The 27,840-nt window shown below is 34.1% G+C and overlaps 1 protein-coding gene and 1 long non-coding RNA gene across 2 annotated transcripts; one reads left to right on the top strand and one right to left on the bottom strand.

The window, feature by feature from the left end:
- Positions 1 to 3,407: 3,407 nt before the first annotated feature.
- LOC134325958 (uncharacterized) lies at positions 3,408 to 6,334 on the bottom strand. The gene is made up of 2 exons (XR_010014434.1): positions 6,186 to 6,334; positions 3,408 to 3,808 (listed from the first exon to the last, which is right to left on the bottom strand). It is a non-coding gene; the product is annotated as an uncharacterized LOC134325958 (long non-coding RNA).
- A 9,709-nt stretch (positions 6,335 to 16,043) lies between these two features.
- On the top strand, positions 16,044 to 21,199 carry LOC134325918 (sterile alpha motif domain-containing protein 3-like). Its single transcript, XM_063008119.1, has 5 exons — positions 16,044 to 16,579; positions 18,368 to 19,396; positions 19,602 to 19,757; positions 20,646 to 20,738; positions 20,831 to 21,199. The coding sequence occupies exons 1-5, from the start codon at positions 16,295 to 16,297 to the stop codon at positions 21,128 to 21,130; spliced, it is 1,863 nt and encodes a 620-aa protein (XP_062864189.1). The 5' UTR covers positions 16,044 to 16,294; the 3' UTR covers positions 21,131 to 21,199.
- The last annotated feature ends 6,641 nt before the right edge of the window (positions 21,200 to 27,840 follow it).

The raw sequence follows: 27,840 nt of genomic DNA on the forward strand, positions 1-27,840 counted from the left end.
TCCTCTCTAAAGCTACCTGAGCAGTGTTGGGGTAGTTACTCAAAAAAGTAATCCATTACTCATTACTTATTACTTAACTAAAATTGTAATGGGATTACTTTACTCCCCAGCTAGCACACTCATCTGGCCCAGTTCCCACTTTTCTATCGGCACATTCGGCCGAGTGTCAGAATCGACCAGAATCAATGTAGCCAGATCCGGCCCAGTTGTTACCACAGCTGGGTTCGGCTGGTGCTCGTAGAAACGCGTGCACGCCGACGCTGGTTGTCCGGCTGTGGCCCAGTGTCCAGTGTCTGATTCAGCGCCGGCAGAACAGCGTCACCATGGCAACAGTGCGATGCGAGCCGTTGAAAAGAGGACTCGTTCATTCGTGTGAGGTAAATAAACGTTTAATCTTAACAACTTTTTACTAAGCAAAAAGTAAGCAGAAAGTCTATTAGAGATATTATAAGAGAGCAATTTGGAAATGGAAACTGTTAGGTAATGTTATCTAGTGAGTTTCAGGTTAACTGGTGGTCTGAACTGAAACTTTTCAGGTAGTTAGCTAAAAGGCTAACAGTTTCTAGCATTAGACAACAGCTGCTAAATAATTGAAGCTCACTGAATACTGTGGATAACGTTAACTTAAAAGCTACAATAAGCAACAAGAACAAGAACAATAATAGTAATACAATAATAAGCAACAGATGACCTACCATCTCTGACTACATCCACAAGGTGGACCAACAAAGCAGGTGTGTATAATTTAAGAGTGGACAGTAAGTGGACATGGTATTTGAAAACTCCAGCAGCGCTGCTGTGTCTGATCCACTCATACCAGCACAACACACACTAGCACACCACCACCACGTCAGTGTCACTGCAGTGCTGAGAATGATCCACCACCTAAATAATACCTGCTCTGTGGTGGTCCTTTGGGGGTCCTGACCTTTGAAGAATAAGGTAAAAGAGGGCTAACAAAGTATGCAGAGTAACTGATGGACGACAGTGGAACTGTAGAGCTACAAAGTGCACCTATAGATAGATAACTTTATTAATCCCATAGGGAAAGTCAGTAAATGGTTAGTAAACTATATGGTTAGTGGAGCTGATAGAAAAAGAGTATACATACAAGGAGGTGGTTTTAATGTTATGGCTGATCGTATATAATTTTATAACCCAAAGGTTGTCCCTTGTATTTTTTGTAGATATTCAAGTGTCCACTACCATCACTGAGCCACATTTGCTTATTCACCTCTCATACATGAGTAAAAACTATGAACACTACTCTGCAGCATCTAACATCTGGCGTAGATCATCAGCCAAGGTCACAAGATCCAGCAAGAAGGTCCTGGGTTCGATCCCCAGGTGGGGCGGTCTGGGTCCTTTCTGTGTGGAGTTTGCATGTTCTCCCCATGTCTGCGTGGGTTTCATCCGGGTGCTCCGGTTTCCTCCCACAGTCCAAAAACATGCAAGTGAGGTGAATTGGAGACACTAAATTGTCCATGACTGTGTTCAATATAACTTTGTAAACTGATGAATCTTGTGTAATGAGTTTAACTGCCTGTCCTGTCATGAATGTAACCTAAGTTTAAAACATGACGTTAAAATCCTAATAAACAAACAAACTGTACTACTGTTAGGTTCTGTGGCGTCAGGGGAATGTGCCGTCTCTCCCTGACACCACAGGCCTTACAGAGCAGGAACGAGCTGCTCATTTAAATACCTGGCCAGCTCGTTAGGGCGAACGGGCTACAGCTGTGCCTTGTGCCTTCCCTTATTTAAGGGAAAGGTGCAGAGCTGTAGCCGTCGCACCTTCTGCTTTTGTTGGCCATTTTCTCGTTTCTTTCTTTCAGTTTGTTTGGCACTGCGGTGCCCTTTTATGTTTGTTTATTTAAATTCTAGGTTGTGCCGCCGCACTGTGCTGCCGCCGCCGTGCCGCCGCCACCGGGCCACCGCTATTGGGCCGCCGCCAGGTCGCCGCCGCCGAGCCGCCGCCGCCTCCGTGCCGCCGCCATTGTGCCGCCGCCGTTGAGCCGTTGCCGCCGTGCCGTCGCCGCCATTAGGTCGCCAACAGGTCGCCGCCGCTGAGCCGCCGCCGCCGTGCCGCCGCCACCTTGATATCCATTAGGGCGCCCAGAGGAACGCGACCCCCTCCCAGCGCAAAGCGCTGGTGACAGCGTCGCGTTACGCCCTCTGGAGCGCTGTGAATAAACGGCCACTTCCCAGCCACTCTGGCTGGTGACAGCGCCGTTACATTTAGTCGGTTAAGTCCGCATTTAATCACACCCGGTAGCTGGCATGGCGCTGACCAGCACAAACGGCTGGAGAGCGCCGTGCCACTCAACTACCGGCGGTGTTACCCCCTTCTTTGGCCAACAGCGCGAGGTTTCCCACCTCGCGAACCCGGTCGCTTCGCCTCTTTAAGGCTGGGAGCGGTTTTTGCTTTCAGCGTTGCGGTGGCAGTGCGCTTAAGCTCCCAGCCAGGAGGTGAGTGACCAGGGTTCGCGCCTTGCGCTTCCCCTTTTTCCCATTTATGTTTTTTTCCCTGTTTCTTTCAGCCTCGACGTTACCGGCTGCCTTCGGGATTCCTGGAAGTGTTTTCTGTTCTGGTTATTCTTTATGTTATGGTTTATTATGTTTACTATTTGTAAATAAAACCCTTTTAAGTTTAATCCTCTGCATCCTTGGGTCCTTTCTCCCCACATCATAACAACTTCTTTATATTGTTTTTATATATATTTTTTATATATTGTTCACTTTTATAATTATTATTCTTATATGCAATTATATGTTATTTTCTATATATAATATTCATATAGCTGTCATTTTGGTTCACTTTTATAATTGGTCTTATTTATAATATTCTGATTATTATTATTATACTACTTGCTGCAATTATCTTAATAAAATACTTTCTGCTGCACAATCTGTAGTTAATCTGTAGCATAAATCTACTATTTTATCTATGAGGACGTGAAAGGAGAAGAAATTGGTAAATAAATAGTATCGCCGTGTTTTGGGGGCAATTCCGGCCCAGTTATGGGAGAGTCGGCGGAGATCTGGCATCCGGATTTGGGCCAGTGTATTTGGTCCGATTCTGGCCAGTCATTCAAAAAGATTCAGAGCCGACACGGGCTGCCGGCACTGAACCAGATGCGGCAGGCTCGGCTGGCAGGAGCTGCGCCGGAAGTGGGCCACAATTACAAGGCTAGCTGGGTCATTACATCCTGGAAAATGTAATCTCGTTCCTCATTAATTTACTTTCACGTTACATTCTAAACACAAACAAATACTGTATACTGGAATCACATCTACAAACAAATTCCATTTATTTACTTTATTTATTTAGTTTCAGAAAAATCCTCTCTTGTACAGAGATGTGCCTGTGTTTGTGTCTGCTTTAAAACATACACGCCATGAACCAATCAGATTTAACATAAACAAGTTTATTCCTTAATTATTTGTCCTTATACTAGAGGAGCGACTCGGTTCCTTTAGTTCATTTTAAAGAGTCGTTCAATAGAATCGGTTCGTTCGGGAACGACTCATCTCTCATCACAGTAACTGTAATGTCATTACAAATATGTAACTGTAACGCGTTACATGACTTCGTTACAGATAAAAAGTCATCACGTGACTGTACCGCGTTCCCCCCAACACTGTAGCTGAGAGATACAGGGCTAATGGAGATGTTTTACTGCTAAGCTGCTGTTCAACTCCAGTCCAGTTGGTGACGCTGGTGCGTCTTAAGTTGTTCTGCCAACCGCCATTAAACATCATAAAAAGAAGAAGAAGAAGCTGCTGTGTTTGTACTGTAGAGCCTCATCTGTAAGTAAAATATGTATTTAATTATAACCCTTATATTTAATTATAACCACATTCTAATTAATAATAAAACTAGAGTTCATAATAAAACATCACTGTGAGGATTTGAGGAGCTTTAACTCCAGTTTTATTTAAACACACAAACTATTAGCTGCTCCGCTAACTGTTAGCATCACACATGATTCAGTACTGATGAACCGATTCATTGAACCGATGAATCAGTGGATTGTAACGGATTCAGAGTTTATTCATTATTAAATCTAACATTTTGATATAAACGCGTCACATTTTCAGCTTTGTTTACAGTGTTTAATGTTTGTTAGAAACAGCGAGTTCTTGTAGCTTTGTTTACAGGTTGTTTTACAGGTTTATAGTAAAAGTTAAAAGTATTAGTACAGCACTGTTATTGGGAGTGGATGAGAAACTAGATGTAAAGAACATCAGACTTAATCATTTCACTTTGGGCCACAAAACCACTTCCACCAAACTCAAAGGGTTGTTTCCCAGACAGGCATTAAGGCTTATAGTCCAGGACTACATTTAGCTTTAAATAGAGAATCTCCATTCAAAATGCTGTGTAGTCTAGGACTAGGCTTAATCCCTGTCTGTGAAACCAACCCAAAAAGTTCTATTAGAAGTCTTTTCTGTCTGATGCTGCTCAGTCCCACAATAGTTTCAACATTTTCACTCTGTTTACAGCCTCACAGCATTAAAAATAAACAGTTAAAACAGTCTGAAAGAATTTTCCTGGATTTCTCTTTAATAGGGAATAAAGTACATTTGTCTATCTGTCCGTCTGCCTGTCAGATCTTTTAATAATGCAGTCAGCAGAAGAGGGACACGTCACCCCCATAGATCTACAAAATGAAGTATTCCAAGAGAAACTAATAAAAAAGGAGGAGGAAGAAGATGGAAGTTACTTCTGTAAGTAAATGTGGAGCAATTTGCCATGTTAGTACAGTACAGTGTGGTTAGTATAGTAGAAATAATAAGAAAATGTGGATAGTGGGATTAGAACCTGTACTGTACCGTACTGTCCAGTGTAGAAGTGCTGATACTTCCAGTCTGGATTAAATCTAAGTAGTATTTATTTGTGGTAACTAAACCCACAACCAGTGTTAATTTTGACAGCAAATTTTGATTTAGTCTTAGTCATAGTCTTTTGACTAAAATGTGATTTAAATTTAGTCAAAATTTAGTCATCTGAATTGTTTTAGTCTAGTTTTAGTTGACTAATTGTCATAAGAATATAGTCGACTAAATCTACAGTCGATTTAGTCAACTAAAATACATATTTGTTTGTTAGGATTTTAACGTCATGTTTTTACACTTTGGTTACATTCATGACAGGAACGGTAGTTATTCATAACACAAGATTCATCAGTTCTCAAGGTTATATCAAACACCGTCATGGACAAATTTAGTATCTTCAATTCACCTCACTTGCATGTCTTTGGACTGTGGGAGGAAACCGGAGCACCTGGAGGAAACCCACACAGACACGGGGAGAACATGCAAACTCCACACAGAAAGGACCCAGACCGACCCACCTGGGGTTCGAACCCAGGACATTCTTGCTGTGAGGCGACAGTGCTACCCACTGAGCCACCGTGCCGCCCTAAAATACAGTGTATCACAAAAGTGAGTAAACCCCTGTTGCCGGTGGTTTAGACATTAATGGCTGTATATTGAGTTATTTTGAGGGAAGAATAAATTTATACTGTTATATAAGCTGCACACAGACTACCTTTCATTGTGTCAAAGTGTCATTTTGTCAGTGTTGTCCCATGAAAAGATATACTGTACTTAAATATCTGCAGAAATGTGAGGGGTGTACTCACTTTTGTGATACACTGTACATATAAAGGGTGTAAAATGTAAATGCTTTTTCATCAGTTCCCTTAAATTATTTATTTATTTTTATGTCACTGTGTAGCTTTTATGATTATTAATTTTTGTGTTTTTATTGTATTATACTTGACCGCATTGTAAAGCACTTTGTGGCTTGGTCCTAGAAAAGCGCTATATAAATAAACTTTACTTACTTACTTACTTACTATTTAAGTCATTATATACACTTACACAAAATTAAACATTTTTTAACCAGTTATGGAATATTATTAATGTTTGAAAGTGCAATACGCACAAAAACAGATTTAACCTCTTTCAAACATCTTTATTTACCTGACCTCGCTTATTGAGCATAACAATAACAAAATATTAATGACCAGTAGGCCTAAAAAGTATATGCATTGTTTATAACAAATTGCACATTACATTCTTTATAAAACTGGGTACTGTAAAAGCAGCAGTGCCATTATGTTTCCATTATACTGCCAGCTGTGCCAGATGTCGTTTCAGATTTGTTGTGTTTTTACCCGAGATCGTCGCCCCACATGGTTTACACATCGTCTTGTTTTTCATGACGTTAAATGAGAAATGTGTCCAGATATCGGCTCTCCACTTTCTCCCTGTTGACATTGTGGAGTTAACCTAGTTCCATGAGTAAAGACAGTTCACAGGCTAGTCTGGTCTTCCCGGGTTAGATCAAATGTGTGCGAGTGTGCTCTTACCGCGGTACCGCAAAAGATTAGTACTGATTGGATGGCTACCCGGCTTGTCCCGCCCCTCCACATACGCTAAAGTAGTTCTGATTGGATCTCTTCCTAACTTGTCCCTACCTTCCACAAAACTAAATCAGTTATTGGATGTCGTCCCTGCCAAACATTTTCGTTTTGTTTTTATTCGTTGACGAAAGTGTCGATTCATTTCGTCATAGTTTTTATCCTTTTATGTAGTTTCTATTTAGTTATCGTCTCGTTTTCGTCATGAAAAAAAGGTTTGTTGACGAAAACTATGACGAAAATCATTCGTCAACGAAATTAACACTGCCCACAACCTTCAGTTTCCTCCAGTTGTTGAGTTTCTTCTTCACATATTGATGAATTTCAGGTGAAGGATCTTTAATCCCTGTGGAACACGTCACCTCTGAGGAACACCTCACCCCAGAGGACCAACAGTGTGGAGGTTTCCAGATGAAGCCTGTGAAGAAGGAAGAACCTGAAGATAAAGATGAACTCAGTAAGTAAAAATAACATTTATTATTGAATTTATTTGTGTCTATCACTAATACTAACACTAACAGCACCACTAAACCCTCACAGTCACACAAACGACTCTAATCTCTATTTACACAAATAAAGAAAACCATCGACCCCAACTTGTGAGAATCTGTTCAGCCATGATAATAGAGACAGCAGCTGATCTGGTGTTAAGAACCACACAAACTACAATAATAATAATAGTAATAAGTTTAACTTATATAGCGTCTTTCAGCAAACTCAGGATCGATGTACAATGACAAAACAAACATAACAGAAGGGATCGATTATACATAGATTTCAAGAAGAAAAATGTAAGTATTGTGTATAGAGAAATTCACAGAGAGAAGAGATCCAGCAAAGAGTCGAGCAGAGAGTTCTAGAGTGCCTCCCATAGTGAACAACCTAAAGAAATTAATCATTCATGATGCATCATGGTACAGGACTTTAGCATTGGATCTCAGTTTAACATTTACTAACAATCTGCATTATTTATAATGTTATAAATGTATATTATTATTTATAATGTTATAAATGTATTTGATTATTTATAATGTTATAAATGTATTTGATTATTTATAATGTTATAAATGTGTTTGATTATTTATAATGTTATAAATGTATTAATTATTTATAATGTTATAAATGTATTTGATTATTTATAATGTTATAAAAGTATTTATTATTTATAATGTTATAAATGTATTTGATTATTTATAATGTTATAAATGTGTTTGATTATTTATGTTATAAATGTATTTGATTATTTATAATGTTATAAATGTATTTGATTATTTATAATGTTATAAATGTATTTGATTATTTATAATGTTATAAATGTATTGTATTATTTATAATGTTATAAACGTATTTGGTTATTTATAATGTTATAAATGTATTTGGTTATTTATAATGTTATAAATGTATTTGATTATTTATAATGTTATAAATGTATTTGATTATTTATAATGTTATAAATGTATTTGATTATTGATAATGTTATAAATGTATATTATTATTTATAATGTTATAAATGTATTTGATTATTTATAATGTTATAAATGTATATTATTATTTATAATGGTATAATTGTATTTGATTATTTATAATGTTATAAATGTATTTGAATATTTATAATGTTATAAATGTATTTGATTATTTATAATGGTATAATTGTATTTGATTATTTATAATGTTATAAATGTATTTGATTATTTATAATGTTATAAATGTATTTGATTATTTATAATGTTATAAATGTATTTGATTATTGATAATGTTATAAATGTATATTATTATTTATAATGTTATAAATGTATTTGATTATTTATAATGTTATAAATGTATTTGATTATTTATAATGTTATAAATGTATTTGATTATTTATAATGTTATAAATGTATTTGATTATTTATAATGTTATAAATGTATTTTATTATTTATAATGTTATAAATGTATTTTATTATTTATAATGTTATAAATGTATTTTATTATTTATAATGTTATAAATGTATTTGATTATTTATAATGTTATAAATGTATTTTATTATTTATAATGTTATAAATGTATTTTATTATTTATAATGGTTTAAATGTATTTGATTATTTATAATGTTATAAATGTATTTGATTATTTATAATGTTATAAATGTATTTGATTATTTATAATGTTATAAATGTATTATTATTTATAATGTTATAAATGTATTTATTATTTATAATGTTATAAATGTATTTGATTATTTATAATGTTATAAATGTATTATTATTTATAATGTTATAAATGTATTTATTATTTATAATGTTATAAATGTATTTGATTATTTATAATGTTATAAATGTATTTATTATTTATAATGTTATAAATGTATTTGATTATTTATAATGTTATAAATGTATTTGATTATTTATAATGATATAAATGTATTTGATTATTTATAATGTTATAAATGTATTTGATTATTTATAATGTTATAAATGTATTTTATTATTTATAATGTTATAAATGTATTTGATTATTTATAATGTTATAAATGTATTTGATTATTTATAATGTTATAAATGTATTTGATTATTTATAATGTTATAAATGTATTTGATTATTTATAATGTTATAAATGTATTTGATTATTTATAATGTTATAAATGTATTTGATTATTTATAATGTTATAAATGTATTTGATTATTTATAATGTTATAAATGTATTTGATTATTTATAATGTTATAAATGTATTTGATTATTTATAATGTTATAAATGTATTTGATTATTTATAATGTTATAAATGTATTTGATTATTTATAATGTTATAAATGTATTTGATTATTTATAATGTTATAAATGTATTTGATTATTTATAATGTTATAAATGTATTTGATTATTTATAATGTTATAAATGTATTTGATTATTTATAATGTTATAAATGTATTTGATTATTTATAATGTTATAAATGTATTTGATTATTTATAATGTTATAAATGTATTTGATTATTTATAATGTTATAAATGTATTTGATTATTTATAATGTTATAAATGTATTTGATTATTTATAATGTTATAAATGTATTTGATTATTTATAATGTTATAAATGTATTATTATTTATAATGTTATAAATGTATTTATTATTTATAATGTTATAAATGTATTTGATTATTTATAATGTTATAAATGTATTTATTATTTATAATGTTATAAATGTATTTGATTATTTATAATGTTATAAATGTATTTATTATTTATAATGTTATAAATGTATTTGATTATTTATAATGTTATAAATGTATTTGATTATTTATAATGTTATAAATGTATTTGATTATTTATAATGTTATAAATGTATTTGATTATTTATAATGGTATAAATGTATTTGATTATTTATAATGGTATAAATGTATTTGATTATTTATAATGGTATAAATGTATTTGATTATTTATAATGTTATAAATGTATTTGGTTATTTATAATGTTATAAATGTTTATGATTATTTATAATGTTATAAATGTATTTGGTTATTTATAATGGTTTAAATGTTTTTGATTATTTATAATGTTATAAATGTATTTGGTTATTTATAATGTTATAAATGTATTTGGTTATTTATAATGTTATAAATGTATTTGGTTATTTATAATGTTATAAATGTATTTGATTATTTATAATGTTATAAATGTATTTTATTATTTATAATGTTATAAATGTATTTGGTTATTTATAATGTTATAAATGTATTTGGTTATTTATAATGTTATAAATGTATTTGATTATTTATAATGTTATAAATGTATTTGATTATTTATAATGTTATAAATGTATTTGATTATTTATAATGTTATAAATGTATTTGATTATTTATAATGTTATAAATGTATTTGATTATTTATAATGTTATAAATGTATGTGATTATTTATAATGTTATAAATGTATTTGGTTATTTATAATGTTATAAATGTATTTGGTTATTTATAATGTTATAAATGTATTTGTTTATTTATAATGTTATAAATGTTTTTGATTATTTATAATGTTATAAATGTATTTGGTTATTTATAATGTTATAAATGTATTTGGTTATTTATAATGTTATAAATGTATTTGGTTATTTATAATGTTATAAATGTATTTGATTATTTATAATGTTATAAATGTATTTATTATTTATAATGTTATAAATGTATTTATTATTTATAATGTTATAAATGTATTTTATTATTTATAATGTTATAAATGTATTTGATTATTTATAATGTTATAAATGTATTTTATTATTTATAATGTTATAAATGTATTTGATTATTTATAAATTTATAATGTTATAAATGTATTTATTATTTATAATGTTATAAATGTATTTATTATTTATAATGTTATAAATGTATTTTATTATTTATAATGTTATAAATGTATTTGATTATTTATAATGTTATAAATGTACTTTATTATTTATAATGTTATAAATGTATTTGATTATTGATAATGTTATAAATGTATTTGATTATTTATAATGTTATAAATGTATTTGATTATTTATAATGATATAAATGTATTTGATTATTTATAATGTTATAAATGTATTTTATTATTTATAATGTTATAAATGTACTTTATTATTTATAATGTTATAAATGTATTTGATTATTTATAATGTTATAAATGTACTTCATTATTTATAATGTTATAAATGTATTTTATTATTTATAATGTTATAAATGTATTTATTATTTATAATGTTATAAATGTATTTGATTATTTATAATGTTATAAATGTATTTGATTATTTATAATGTTATAAATGTATTTGATTATTTATAATGTTATAAATGTATTTGATTATTTATAATGGTATAAATGTATTTGATTATTTATAATGGTATAAATGTATTTGGTTATTTATAATGTTATAAATGTTTTTGATTATTTATAATGTTATAAATGTATTTGGTTATTTATAATGGTTTAAATGTTTTTGATTATTTATAATGTTATAAATGTATTTGGTTATTTATAATGTTATAAATGTATTTGGTTATTTATAATGTTATAAATGTATTTGATTATTTATAATGTTATAAATGTATTTTATTATTTATAATGTTATAAATGTATTTGGTTATTTATAATGTTATAAATGTATTTGGTTATTTATAATGTTATAAATATATTTGGTTATTTATAATGTTATAAATGTATTTGGTTATTTATAATGTTATAAATGTATTTGATTATTTATAATGTTATAAATGTATTTGGTTATTTATAATGTTATAAATGTATTTGGTTATTTATAATGTTATAAATGTATTTGGTTATTTATAATGTTATAAATGTATTTGATTATTTATAATGTTATAAATGTTTTTGATTATTTATAATGTTATAAATGTATTTGGTTATTTATAATGTTATAAATGTATTTGGTTATTTATAATGTTATAAATGTATTTGGTTATTTATAATGTTATAAATGTATTTGATTATTTATAATGTTATAAATGTATTTGATTATTTATAATGTTATAAATGTACTTTATTATTTATAATGTTATAAATGTATTTTATTATTTATAATGTTATAAATGTATTTATTATTTATAATGTTATAAATGTATTTGATTATTTATAATGTTATAAATGTATTTGATTATTTATAATGTTATAAATGTATTTGATTATTTATAATGTTATAAATGTATTTGATTATTTATAATGTTATAAATGTATTTGATTATTTATAATGATATAAATGTATTTGATTATTTATAATGTTATAAATGTATTTGATTATTTATAATGTTATTAATGTATTTGATTATTTATAATGATATAAATGTATTTGATTAATTATAATGTTATAAATGTATATTATTATTTATAATGTTATAAATGTATTTGATTATTTATAATGTTATAAATGTATTTGATTATTTATAATGTTATAAATGTATTTGATTATTTATAATGTTATAAATGTATTTGATTATTTATAATGTTATAAATGTATTTGATGATTTATAATGTTATAAATGTATTTGATTATTTATAATGTTATAAATGTGTTTGATTATTTATAATGTTATAAATGTATTTGATTATTTTCTGCTTCAGAACTGAACAAGGATTTCTGCTGCTCCTCGTGTCCACGTTCCTCTACAACCCAAAATCAGCTCCACAATCACATCAAGAGCTGCAACCATGATAAATATGAGACTCTGGTGAAGATTAAGACTGAACATGAGGATCTGACGCCCACCAGAAGCTCCAGTAATCAGCAAACGTCCTCTGGTACTGTCAGCATTAACACCTCTCTCAGTCCCACACAGGAAGAAGGAAACGTCTGCTCACAGTGTGGGGAAGAGCTTCAGGTGCCTGAGTGCTCTTAAAATACACCAGCGCATTCACACTGGAGAGAAACCGTATCAGTGCTCACAATGTGGTAAGAGCTTCAGTACCCAGGGTACTCTCAAAATACACCAGCGCATTCACACTGGAGAGAAACCGTATCAGTGCTCACAGTGTGGAAAGAGGTTTATTACACAGGGTAATCGCAAAATACACCAGCGCATTCACACTGAAGAAAAGCCGTATCAGTGCTCACAGTGTAGGAAGAGTTTTACTACAGAGAGTAATCTTAAACAACACCAGCACATTCACACTGGAGTGAAACCGTATCAGTGCTTACAGTGTGGAAAGAGTTTTAATTGTCAAAGTTATCTCAAACAACACCAGCACATTCACACTGGAGTGAAACCATTTCAGTGCTCACAGTGTGAGAAGAGTTTTAATAAACAGAGTAAACTCAAAATACACCAGCGCATTCACACTGGAGAGAAACCGTATCAGTGCTCACAGTGTGTGAAGAGTTTAATTACACAGGGTAAACTTAAAATCCACCAGCGCATTCACACTGGAGAGAAACCGTATCAGTGCTCACAGTGTGGGAAGAGTTTTAATACACAGAGTAAACTCAAAATCCACCAGCGCATTCACACTGGAGAAAAACCGTATCAGTGCTTACAGTGTGGAAAGAGTTTTAATGGACAGAGTGGTCTGAAAAGACACCAGCGCATTCACACTGGAGATAAACCATATCAGTGCTTACAGTGTGGAAAGAGTTTTAATACAAAGAGTGAGTTTAAAATACACCAGCACATTCACAGTGGAGAAAAACCATATCAGTGCTTACAGTGTGGAAAGAGTTTTATTACCCAGAGTAATCTCAAAATACACCAGCGCATTCACACTGGAGAGAAACCGTATCAGTGCTCACATTGTGAAAAGAGTTTTATTCAAAAGAGTAATCTCAAAAAACACCAGCGCATTCACACTGGATAGAAACTGTATCAGTGCTCACAGTGTGTAAAGAGTTTTGAAAGACAGAGTGATCTGAAAATACACCAGCGCATTCACACTGGAGTGAAACCGTATCAGTGCTCACAGTGTGAGAAGAGATTTAATCAACAGAGTAATCTCAAAAAACACCAGCGCATTCACATTTTACAGAAAGGATGCTCACAGTGTTGGAGCGGCTTTGCTCATTTATCAGCACCTAGACACAAGTGTGACTCATCAGATTGTACCAAACGAGTGAGTGTTGAGGAGAAATGGTTAGCAATGAATGAATTATACTGTGTAATTAAAAGGTAATTAATTACACCGTAAACATGAGTAAGTAAATAGTAATAATAAAAGTATAAATCTTTAGGTTAAACTATTACTATTATTCGTCTGCGTCCATTCCTTTCTCCTAGAAGTGCACTCTAAAAAATGATTCATGGTGTTAGTAAATAAAACATAATAAAACAAGTCAATTCAACATTAAAAAATATGTTTGTTACATTTTTTTTGAAATTGTAAGTTCAGACAAATTTAAAATGTATTTTTGGTTTGGATGCATTTTTTAATCCTTTTTGAATGCAAAATTTTGCATCAGCACAACAACGGACACATTTTGAGTTGAACCAACGAAAATATTCGCGCCGCCGGAACTAAGAAAAAAAGAGCAATTGTGCACAGCTCTCCTCTTCCCCCCCCCTCCTCATTATGGAGACGGACGTATTCGCATTTTCCGCTTGTACCTGCTATTACAAGGGACTGTTTTCATACTGAGAGTAAGTCTATCACCCTTTATAAACGTCATATTTCAGAGTAGATAAGTAGATTATTATAGCTCGCTAGCAGGTCTGTCGTTACAGGAGGCTTAGCTAAGCTAGGTTAAGCCAGCTTGAAGTTCAGTCAGAGAGAGCCAGTGTCAATGTCTAAGACACAAAGAAAAAGTAATATTAATACGGGTTTCTGTTAGGAGATTTAAATGTTTTAGCTCGAACTGCTGAATAAACGACTCTATCGCTTGTCGCTGATGAGGTTCGTTGTAGCAATCCGTTAACTCTAGCTAGATTATTATTTTCACAGGCTACGTATAACTATTTGCAAGGGGGTTCTTCTTTAAAATTGTATTTCCAACTGTATATATTTTTGTGTGTATTTTGTGCTGCATCTAGCTAGCTTTGCACCAAGCTATGGCTGTGTTTCGCACAATTGATAATTATGCGTAAGAATTATTTAGCCATGTAGTGCTAGCTAGCTAACGTATAGCTAGTTACGTTGGCTGACAAGGAAAAGGGCGCCATTTTAGTTGAGCTAAAGTGTACAATATATGGCGATTGCCCATTTCATGTTGGTTGGTTAAAATACAGAAAAATTTGTCAAACATTTAGAAATGCATTGGTTCTGTAAAATTTGCAAATTTAAAACCACAAATAAGACTGAGCTCTTAAAGCATTATAGGCTACGGCATTGGCATAGTGGTCAAACCTTGCCCTGTCTTTACTGGGAATGTTACTGCTCATTTAGAACATGGGGCAGCCTTAAAACGCATGTGTCAAGAGACCATTCGACACAATTAAAACGAAAAGAAGTGTTAGCATTTAAATGTCCAAGTTGTACATTAAATACCATTTCCACAGAAAAGGAGTTCTTTGAGCACATTGGTCACCATTTAAAAAAGCAAGAAACTATCACATGTGTGTTTGAGAATTGTCACTTAAGAACAAACATTTATGGGACATATGCATCGCACAGAAGCCGGAAACACAATCCTCACTCGTTGTGTGACATCAAGGGTGAGTTTTTACAGAGGAAAATAGTGAACCCTTTAAATACAGGGGACGATCTTGATGAAGATGATGATGCAGATGATGATGATGATCAGAGTGCAGAGGTGGCTGGAGTAGAGGCTGAAAATGAAACGAGAGAACTACCCAACTTGATTGAAAAGAACCTAAATAAATTGGAAAGTTTATTTAATGTACCTAATAGGTGTATTGATGAAGTGGTGGAAGAACTAAATTTCATTTCTCGTTCAGCTTCAGGTCTTGTTATAAGAGAGATTTTACAGTCATGTTTAAACAAGCACAGTTGTCAGGTAGATGGTCGAATAATTTCAGAGATTGTGACACAAATCTGTGAATCCAATCCTATTAGCTTAGCACTGGGGACTGATGGCCCTCTCTCCACTTCCTACAAACGAAGGGAGTATTTTAAAGAGCATTTCTCAGTGGTGGAGCCCATTGAATATGTGCTCAATGACCGTGAGCGGAGAAGCTTCCAGTATGTACCTATTCTGAGGTCCTTACGTGAGGTTTTGAACAAGAAAGAGATCCAGGACTTCATCCTTAACAGTGGGAAAGAAGTACAAGCCGGCACTGAAGCACAGTACAAGTCTTTTCAGGATGGCACATACTTTAAAGCCAACAAACTGTTATCAAGATATGACCCAGCCATAAGTCTCATGTTATTTGTAGATGATTTTGAAATCTGCAATCCACTTGGAACATCCAGGAAAAAGCACAAAATTACTGCTCTGTACTGGGTTTTAGCAAATGTGCCACCTTTGCTCACTCACATCAATCTACTTATCGATTCTCTGCAAGACAGATGATATAAAACGATTTGGATATAGTGCAGTGTTAGAGCCCCTACTGAAAGATCTTGTGACCCTAGAAGAAGAAGGAATTTACATATCTTCTTTAAGCAGACAGGTCAAAGGTACTGTGTTTTGTGTCGTTGCAGACAACCTTGGCGCTCATTCTATTGGAGGATTCGTTGAAAGCTTCTCTAGTTCACATTGCTGTCGGTTCTGTCTTGGAGAAAGGTCACAGTTCAAGGTAATTGAAGTTAGAACAGGAGCATTTTCTCCTAGGACAAAAGAAGACCACAGAGTCCATATCCAGACTGCACAGGAGTCTACTGGTGTGTCTAATTGATTTGGAGTAAAGAGACAGTGTCCACTAACAGAAAAGCTACAACATTTTGATGTGTTAACAGGCTACCCACCTGATTTGTTACATGACCTTTTCGAAGGTATTGTACCAATGGAGTTAGCCTTGTGCCTTGATGCTTTAATTAGAGCAAAGTATTTCACTCTTGAATAACTGAACAAATTAATCAGAGATTTCCCATATAGGTGGGCAGATAAAAAGGATGCACCACAGCCGGTTCCTCTAAATTTTGCTTCAAAAAGAACTGTCAGTGGGAATGCCCATGAAAACTGGACTTTGCTGCGCCTCCTTCCCCTCATTGCTGGAGCAAAAATACCAGAGTGTGAGCCAATATGGCAGGTTCTTTTGAACCTCAAGGAGATAGTTGAACTGGTTCTGTCTCCAGTTCATACTGAGGAGACTATTTGTTTTTTAGACAGTAAAATTTCAGAGCATCGGCACAGATTCCTTGAAGCCTTCCCCCAGAGTGGTCTTATTCCGAAACATCATTTTGTAGAACACTATTCACAGCTGATTAGGAATTTTGGTCCACTTGTGTCATTTTGGACAATACGTTTTGAAGCAAAACACAGCTTTTTTTAAACGTGTTGTTAGACATACCCACAGCTTTCGAAACATCTTGCTGTCTCTCTCAGTGAAACATCAGTTAATGGTTGCATTTCATTTGCATGAAAGTAATATCGAGCCTTCTATACGGGTAACCAAGCTGTCAACAGTGGATTTGAGTGTTCTGAAGGAAGACATTAAGGAAGCATTGGAAAGAAGATTTCCTGGTGAGTCATGTGTTCAGATGGCTAACACAGTGTGTTACTATGGCACTACTTACTCAATTGGAATGATCCTGGCTAATGGTTCGACAGGTGGACTACCAGATTTTGGAGAGGTAATTCAGATTGTTGTTGTTAAAGGAAAACTTGCATTCATTGTAAAATGTTTGAATGCTTGGTACGTGGAACATCTGTCAAGCTACGAACTTGAAAACACCAGAACAGTTAAAGTTCTTAATCCATCGGAGTTGTCTGACATATTCCCTTTAGCAGCATATATAATCGAAGGGAAACGTTTTGTGACTCTAAAGCACTTCATTTACTTACCATAAATGGCTCAGTAGTCCACCTTCGATGTATCTGATTCATGCTAGTGATGTAAGGAATTTTCACTGGGCTCACACCCATTTATTGTGAAATGCTTAAAATGTCATATGTGGCAAATAAATTCAGTTATTACATGCACTCAAACTATAGTTGGAAATAACTTAAGGAGTTGTTTTCTGACGAGAGCCTGGCTTTGGACTAAATTTCCCCTTTAACAGAGAAACTCCATTCAGAATATTGTGTAGTTCAGGGCTAGAACAAGAACAAGAAACATACAGTAAATCCAGATGTTTTATTGTGGGCTCTGCAAAACTCGGCCTTGTTAACACTACATAACAAAAATAAATGTAAGTTGGTTTAAAAATAGACTCTACACTCTAGTTTAAAACAAGATTTTGATGTTGATTCAGCAGTTACTGTACTTTAGTGATTGTTTTTCACACACATACACACACACACACTTGAAATTTCAGTTTCTCTGGTTTTACTTTTTCTGGGAACATTTTTGTTAAATATTTCTTAGTAAAACCAGAGTGATAAATTTTTATGTACTTTGATGTAATCTGTTATGTCTTTTTAGTTTGATGCTGCAATGTCTCAGCCTGCTAAACTTCGGATCATACTTCAAGACCATGACATTCGTAGACTGGAGTTACCTTCTGGAATCCCCGATACTGTAGACGAACTTCATTCTCTTGTGCAACAGACATTTCAGATTGAGGGTAGTTTCACTTTGCATTTTAAAGATGCTGATTTTGGAGAGTATTTTTCTCTAAATTCAGTATGTGATGTCAAGGACAAAGACACACTTAAGGTGGTCCATGTTTTTGAATCCCCCATGGTCATCTTGACTAATCTGGACAGCTCCTGCCCAAGTGGAACAGAAAGTGCCATTTATCCTCAATCTGACAGTTGCTCATCTGGATCCCAAGATACAGTGATTCTCTCATCACCTGAGCATATGACACACCGCTCTCAGTGCTGGCCTGTGGAATTTACAATACCTCGTTTCGCCTACAACACAGAACTTGTGCTTGCATCAGGTAATGAGGCTTTCGAGAAGGAGGGAATTCTTCTGAGTCCTACCGCAATTCTTCCTGATATGCTTGAGAAGTTGGCCGAAACCATTTATCAGTATGTTGCCTATCCTACAAGTGTGCAATTAAACCATGTTGCAGAAGCATTGATTCAAAAACATCCTTGTCTGAGAGAACCAGGTTCATTTAACAGATGTTATGGATGGCAGCAGAGACTGAAATATAAAATAGCTAATTACAGATGCAAACTTCGAACACTTGGGTGCCCTGAGCTTGTAGTGAACTCTCTGAAAAAGAAGCGAGCACATGAGATGGCAGCTGCAAAAAATGTAAAGAAGCCAAGAAAGGCAGAGGTGAATTACTTGCCGCCTCACCCACAAGGAGAAACAGAAGAAAGTTTGGAGCAAGTCAGACTGGACCTCTTGAGTGAAGTAAAGAAGAGGACTAACTCTAATATCATCAGTGAGAAAATGGCAAGGACATTCTCCATTCGCAGACAGGAAGTTGTCAACCTAGCCCCACATGTCGATGTTTTCAAAGAACGCTGGCCTGCCCTTTTTGATGTCATCCAGGTGAGTGCCTTAATGGAATACCTTACTAGTTCTCAACCCTAGTCCTACAATAGTCTCTTGTTTTGCACATTTGAGTGTTTTCTGGTGGGAAAACACAAAAAATGCATGGCAGAGAGTACTCCAGGACCAGGATTGACAGCCACAGGAATAGTTGATGGGTATGTTTAGTGTTAAGTGAAAGCATGTTTTATTGTGTGCCCTACAGATACGTGAAGAGTTCAAGAGAATAACCACAATCAACCTTGAGGCATCTTTCATGGCGAAGCTTGATCAGTACTGCCCAAAACTGATGAACTTGGTGTCATCAAGAGGAGGGGCTGCAAAAATGAAGATTCAGCAAATAAAGGACACACTTCTTGAGGTATTCTTATCATTCTAATCTTAGAATAGAAAAAAATGGAGATTGAGCTAATTGAGCTAATGCTTGAATGAATAAACTGTGTTTGTTACATTGTACACATTTGGTCCGGTTAGTTCTGGTTTCACACTGCAGTTTAGTGAGCAGACTAAAGAACTTTACTACACCCTGTCATCATCAGCTACGTGGGCTGCGTCTTTCTATACTTCATATAAATTGGTTTGTAGAATGTTATGAGTTCAGCAAGTTGCTTTGATGTTGTGACAAATTCTAGCTCTGTCAGAATCCGACTCCCCTTCGCTGGCATGCGCACCCCACAACAGAATTGAGTGTAACAGATTATCCTCAGATTCCTTTTATCTCTGTGTATAAATAAGGGTTAATCTACAGTTACAGTAAATAAATGAATTCCCACTGCAAGCGTTTGTGTCCATATTGCTGTGCGGCACGCCTGCACGCCAAGGGGAGTCAGATTTCACCAGTTCTTTTTCCTCTGGTTTGTTTAAAGACTGTCTCAGCTTCCTGTAATTGGCTAGGCGAACCTGACCATGGTTTAGTAGATCCGGACCAAGACCACCTCTTTTGGTCAGACCAAACTCTGGTCCTTTGTTCCAGACCATGGTTTGTGGCCCCTTTCACACCTGACACTTTGGTTCGGACCAAACTGAAAAGTCAGAAAGTCCGGACCAAAGGAGGTAGGTGTGAAAGCTCCTTTAGTAATAAGTCTAGCTGTCACAAGTCCACTCGTATCCTATGAAGTCCTGTCACCATTTCCCAGGATTGATGTTATCTGACTTTTTTCTTTACCAGCAATTCAACCCTGACTCGTCATCGATTGTAGTGCAACGTTATTCTTTTTCAAATTAATTATATGTTTAACATGTTTTTCAGGATAACACGATTGAAAGACGCAGAGAAGTTGCAATCCGTTGCATGGTGGTTTACCTCGGTGAAAAGGAAGAGGATCTCTTCAAGGAATACTTGGTGGGCAAAATGAAATTGCTGTCTACTTTTAAACACTACACTAACTACAGCAATATTGAAACTGAAATATTGGGTCTGAATTTTTCTATAAGGATGCTGAAGCTCTGAACAGACATCTTGCTGGGGAGGTGATGAAGATCATGGTTAACAAAGCTGCCAGTACATCTGACCCAGCCAGTGCCACTATCGTGATAGAGGGAACAGAAGTCCTGAGGGGACTGGATCTACCAAGGGCTTGTGCCTTGCTGATGGGTCTTATATATGCCCTTAATCTCAGCTACCCAAGACAACTGAGGCATACCTTTGAAGTTTTTCAAAAGTTACTCCTCGAACTGGATGGACTGAAAGCTAGTCCAAAAGTAATGTCTCTTAAACAAAAGCTGCTCTCATAAAATATAAGAATTGTTGAAGTGTAGATGTACTGTGAACACATCTGACTGTTCTGTTCTCAAAATAAAAACTGTACATACTTTACTGCAAAGTAAGACTATTCATTTTGTCTAAACTTGGCAGTGATTAATAGTTTTGTTACATACTGATTTCTAATGAAAGAATACAATACATGCTTAAAATCCAGTCCAGTTCAGTTCAATGGACCTTTTATGTATATGTTGAACTAAGATGACTAAATATTGTTGAGTTGCTGTATGGTGAGTATTGTTGATTCAAGAGATGGTTTAACTATGTAACCTTGCCCAAGCATTTTTAAATGAAGGGTAAAAGGGGTTTACTTCAGTAATGTTGTCTGTTAACACATGTCCTCTGATCTACAAGAGAACAGTTTGGTGGGTTCAATGCCTTCTTTGCAAATTGCACAGAGTAGGTTTTTTTTGGTTTTTTAATTTTGGTGTAAGAGACATGTGAATTATCTGACACAGCAAATTTGCCAGTGTTAAATCAATGCTGTTGGTGTTAAATTAAGATTAACTTAAATTCTGACACTCAGTGTTAATTTAATAGTGTTTATTTACCACTGGCAAATATGCTGTGCAGTGTTTGGTTCTCAAAACCTAAATGTTTGTATAATGCATATTCACTGCACTGGTATGTTCTGTTAACAGCTGTGTTCTGATCCACAAGATAACTTGCACAGAGCAGATTTATTTTTATTTTATTTTTTTGTCAAGCATCTATTCTTAAGACAGTTTTGCTCTCAAATTCAAATTGTTTGTAGGATTGTTTAATCCTTTGTTTCGCTACACTTGCTGTATCCAGCATTTTCACTTCTTTTAACAGCTGTTATCAGCTAGAATATTTTATTTTGTACTATGCAGATTTTTATTATTGTGCAACAGTTTTTATGCACCACTTTCAAACCAATAATAAAAGGTGGTGGTCTTTATTTGCCCTAATATCTGGAAAATCTTGTATTAATTGGGTAGGCTCAAATTAATGGAGATTTTTAAAGTTTAATTAAATTACGTTGGTAGAACTTAATTTAGTTGTGTTTATCAAAAAAACAATGAGATTAATATTAAGTAGGTTCAAATCAATCAATCTTTATAATGTTCAATAAAATTATGTTAGTGGAACTTAATTTAGTTGTGTTTATCAAACAAAACAATGGGATTAATATTAAGTGAAACAACTTTAAAAAGTTAAGTTAGTCCAACAATGAAAGGCTCATAGCTTTTACTCAAAAACATTCTAGTTGGGATTACTTAAAAAGATACATGCAAATTGTTACATCAATTTTTTAAAGTAGATCCAGTATATTATTTTTTAGAGTGTGCTGATGTTCTTGTTCATGCCCTGGTCACATCTCGAATTGATTATTGTAACTCTCTCCTTTTTGGTCTACCTCATATGGGAGCTAGAGCTTTTAGCTACTCTGCCCCACATCTCTGGAACTATCTCCCTCCTGACATTCGCACCATTGATTTAATCCCTAGTTTCAAAACATATTAAAACGTATTACTTTAAACTCGCCTACCCTTAATCTGTGTAATTAATTACTGTGGTGTTAAAAAAAAATAGCAGTCCAACACCATTAACTTGATAAATCACTGTTTTTAGTAGAAGTGATATTTCTACATAGCAAAAAATTTACTTGAAAGTATAGTAGAGTAATGAAAACAAAACAAACCCAACAATTAGGACATGCATCCCACTCATTCTGAGTAATTGAAGCATTGATTGAAAGGGGGTTGTTCAAAATAATAGCAGTGAGGAGTTCAATTGGTGAAGTCATTCATTCTGCAGAAGAACGGGTGTCAATTCTGGCCCTTATTTAAGGTAGGAGGGTGGCAAATGTTGCACAGCTTGGTCATAGCACATTTCCTTTTGAAATACTGGGTAAAATGGGTTGTTCCAGACATTGTTCTGATGAACAGCGTACTTTGATTAAAAAGTTGATTGTAGAGGGAAAAAACATACAGAAAAGTGCAGCAAATTATTGGCTGCTCAGCTAAAATGCCTTAAAGTGACAACCAAAACCTGAAAGACGCAGAAGGAAGCGTGGAACTACTGTTCGAATGGATCAGAGAATAGCCAGAATGGCAAAGGCTCAGCCAATGATCACCAACAGAAAGATCAAGGAACATTTGAAGTTACCAGTGAGTACAGAAGATGATTAGTGAAGCCAATTTACCAGCAAAAACTCCTGCAAAGTCCCGTTGTTAAGATAAAGACGTGTCCTGAATGGGTTCAAATCTGCCAAGGAACACCTTGACTGGTCCAAAGAGAAATGGCTCAACATTTGTGGACTGATGAAAGCAAAATTGTTCTTTTTGGGTCTAGTGGCCGTAGACAGTATGTCAGACGACCCTCGAGCACTAAATTCAAGCCACAGTACACTGTGAAGACAGTAAAGCATGGTGGTACAAAATGATGAAATTGGGATGTTTTTCATACCATGGTGTTATGCCTATTTATCACATACGAGGGATCATGGATCAGTTTAAATATATCAGAATACTTGAGGAGATCATGTTGCCCTGTCGAAGAAGAAATGTCCTTAAAATGGGTGTTTCAACATGACAATGACCCAAAACATCTTGGTTACAGACAAACAAGATTGAGGTAATAGAGTGACCAGCCCAATCTCCTGACTTCAATTCCATAGAGAACTTGTGTTCTGATATCTGAAACACGTTTTTTTTAAGGCAAAACCCAAAAATTGCAGAAGAACTGTGGAATGTAGTGTAATCATCCTGGACTGGAATACCTGTTCAGAGGTGCCAGAAGTTGGTTGACTCCATGCAACACAGATCTCGAAAACAATTGTTATGCCACTGAATATTAGTTCAGTAATTTAAAGTAAAGTGAAACCTCAAACATTTTTTCATGTTATAGATACATTTTTTTAGTTTTTAAAGAAAAATGCTGGCACTGCTATTTTTTTGAACAGCCTAATATTCATTTTTCTTAACTTTCTGTAAAGGATTAACACAAACTGACTAAATGTTGTTAATGTTTTGATTTAGAATTGAATACAGTATTTTCAGTGCGTTTGCATTTATGGAAATAAAAGTTATTATAATGATTTTGTGCTTTATTCACTTTTTTAAAGTCACTGCTATTTTTTTGAACACTACAGTACTGTATGTACTTGAGAGTTTTGAAAGGCGCCCATAAATAAAATGTATTAATATTTTTATATGTTGGCACAGATGTTACTTATACTTGTTTTTCACACATTTTCATAGTTTGGCTTATACAGAGGTGGAAAGTAACAAATTACATTTAGTCGTGTTACTGTAATTAAGTAGTTTTTTTGTGTACTTGTACTTTTTAAAGTAGATTTTACAACCTGTAATTTTACTTTTACTTAAGTATGTTTTGTATTAAGGTTTGTAATTTGCTACATTTTAAATAACTTTCGTTTAAAAAAAATAAAAAAAATAAAACAAAAGTCGACATCAAACCTACTTGTACTTGTACCGTTGCAGTCGTAGTTGCAATTGAACTATTACGGGACGCGTTTTGTTCCGTATTTTTATCAGTGGGAGAGAAATGCTGCAGACTAGACTGAGACAGGGTGATGTGTATGAAACAGAAGGAAACTGCTGCTACCGTGGGAATTAGAAAGTGTTTAGTTATTATTTTAAGTAGTGTTCACTTTTAATCTTGGTGACGCTGTGTGTGCGCAGGTTTATCAGCATAACAACCTGTTTATTACTCCACTGTTTAGTAGCGCAGTGGGCAGAGCGTGTATTTTTCTGCCCTAGATTCGAGTCCAGCTAAGGGCGTAACTAAAGCAACTGGGGTGGGCGTTGCTCCTCCTGGATTTTCTCACTGCCCGTCTAAGCAACACAGCCAGAACCGGGGCTGCATATCAGTGTGTCAGTGTCACTGGATCATTAAGCTCCACTTGGCTACAACTATTAAGATTTTGGAGTGTATATGTGGGAATTTGTGCACGTCCGGATGTGACAAAAATGCAGAGGTTTTATCTTAAGTTAAGTTGAGGTCAGGGCTCTGTGACACTGGAGTTCCTTTCAATCAACTGTTCTTCATGTAAAACAGGAAAGGACCTTCCCTAAACTGTTGCGCTTTGTTTAAATCATTGATTTACTACACCTGGGAGAGTCCTGACACTTACAGTACAGGTATGTCCGGGTGGTGTATTTTAGAAAGTGGTGCATCAGCGACATCTAGAGTTTACATGCGGTACCGCTCAGAAATATAAAGAACACTCGCTCTGTTAATAACAGTGCTGCTGAGTCCTAGTGCCGTATAGTTCACCTTAAAATAAATGCCAATCACAACCACCAATAAAATAAAAATATTAGTTTAGCATTACGTGCAAAATTAAGAAAGCTTTAAAAAACACAAATAAGGGGATAAAAAAGCGTGTGAGGAATACATGAGAGTAACAAATATAAAAAAAGGTGAGTTCAGGGCTTTTGCCAGTTTTAATAGAGACTATCGGCCTCGTCTCAAATGACCCCTACTCCCTACTTAGTGCACTACTTAGAATAAACATTGTACAGAAGTTACGTTAAATATAACTTTTTATTGCTGGTTAAAAACTTCACCACCTTAATTGAACTTTAATTAAAATAATTTAGCAGGAGAAATAACTAACATTGCATAAAGGCTTTCACAAAGCATGAACAAATTGAGACGCGTCCTGAAGCAGCTGAGGTAAACACTACAGACTCCTCTATACTACCTGATTACAGTTTTACCTCACTCACTTTTAATTACTTCATTGTCTTTATTCTTTTACACTATTGTAAATTGTTCCCCAGCAATTCAGGGTCAGACACCTGGTACATTGTGAAATTAAGGAAATACATAATTAAAGTATACTGTAAAAATATGAACATTTATAACCAGAACATATAAAAGATAACATACAAAGACTTCCATTCAATATTTAAGTATCTCCAAATGAATACTGTGTTTTTAATTCATCCTGATCATGGATGCTTTAGCATGTGGTGACTTTTATTCACACTCATCTTATACACCGATCAGCCATAACATTATGTCCATTTAATCAGCTCCACTTACCATGTAGAAGCACTTTGTAGTTCTACAATTAATGACCGTAGTCTATCTGTTTCTCTACATGCTTTGTTAACCCCCTTTCACCCTGTTCTTCAATGGTCAGGACCCTCACAGGACCACCACAGAGCAGGTACTATTTGGGTAGTGGATCATTCTCAGCACTGCAGTGACACTGACATGGTGGTGGTGTGTTATTGTGTGTTGAGCTGGTATGAGTGGATCAGACACAGCAGCGCTGCTGGAGTTTTTAAATACCGTGTCCACTCACTGTCCACTCTATTAGACACTCCTACCTAGTTGGTCCATCTTGTAGATGTAAAGTCAGAGACGATCGCTCATCTATTGCTGCTGTTTGAGTTGATCATCTTCTAGACCTTCATCAGTGGTCACAGGACGCTGCCCATGGGCACTGTTGGCTGGATAGTTCTGGTTGGTGGACAATTCTCAGTCCAGCAGTGACAGTGAGGTGTTTAAAAACTCCAGCAGGGCTGGACACGCCTCGCTATTGAAGTGGAAGATAAACCCACACTCCTGCAAGAATGGAAATAGTAAGTAAGTACAATGTTTTTATAAAGCTATAAAACTACTTCCACTGACCAAAGTATTGTCAGAGACAACATTTGAAGCCCAGGTCAATAGGACCTGCTAGTTATAGAAGGCTCACTTGTTTGTTAATTTAAGTCCAAGAGTGGGTGTGGCCCGTACGGGGATCGAACCCACGACCTTGGCGTTATTAGCCCCACACTCTAACCAACTGAGCTAGCCGGCCATTACATTTATTTTCTTTAGATCTTTGTACATAATTCTACACTGACCTCATTCAACCAGCTGAAACAGACTTTCATAATACACATCTAAGAGGTTTTGTGGGTTCTTATATGTGTGAACTATCTAAACTATATATTTCTTAAAGTTCTTGACTGAGCTTAATGCCGCCAACCAGTGACTGGAGCAGATACGACTCAGGTCCTGCATGCAGTAAGTAGTGCTGATACACAGTACCAGCCTGCACACCAGAGAGGCTCCAAACATCAAGTTTTCACTCATTAAATCATGTTTGTGAACTTTGTGGAATGAATGTAGGATTTGTACGTGTAGATTCTGGGTTTTAGGAAGTTGAGCTACTGTTAATATTTTTTCCCAGTTGAATTAAAAACAACCTGAATTAATGTTTTAATTGTTGTGTAGTAGTTTAAAAGTAACAGTAAGCTTGTGTCTGTTTCTGTTACTTATTCTGAATTGTGTTTGTTTGTAAACTGTGAATTAGTTCTTAATCTGGTCGTGATGTTAGTGAATTAAACCTACATCTCTCTGATGGTCTGACCGATGAGCTGTCTGTTCTGACATGCTGCTTAAGCCCGGTTAGCTCAGTTGGTAGAGCATGAGACTCTTAATCTCAGGGTCGTGGGTTCGAGCCCCATGTTGGGCAAGTGTCTTCATTTAACATCTACTAAAAACCAAAAGAACATTCTTCCACTTTGGACACCCGGCCTCCAGTAACTTATCTGGTGGATATTTGTGCTTGTAGGGCTGTTGTTTACTGGACGTTTTCAGTTACTTATTTCCACTATTCTGTGAGACTACACGTTGTTGTTGTGTCTCATATCCGTTTGATCAACAGGCAGGTTGTGCAATAAAAGGCGCT

The sequence above is a fragment of the Trichomycterus rosablanca genome, chromosome 14 (assembly GCF_030014385.1).
Source record: "Trichomycterus rosablanca isolate fTriRos1 chromosome 14, fTriRos1.hap1, whole genome shotgun sequence".
Classification (NCBI taxonomy): domain Eukaryota; kingdom Metazoa; phylum Chordata; class Actinopteri; order Siluriformes; family Trichomycteridae; genus Trichomycterus; species Trichomycterus rosablanca.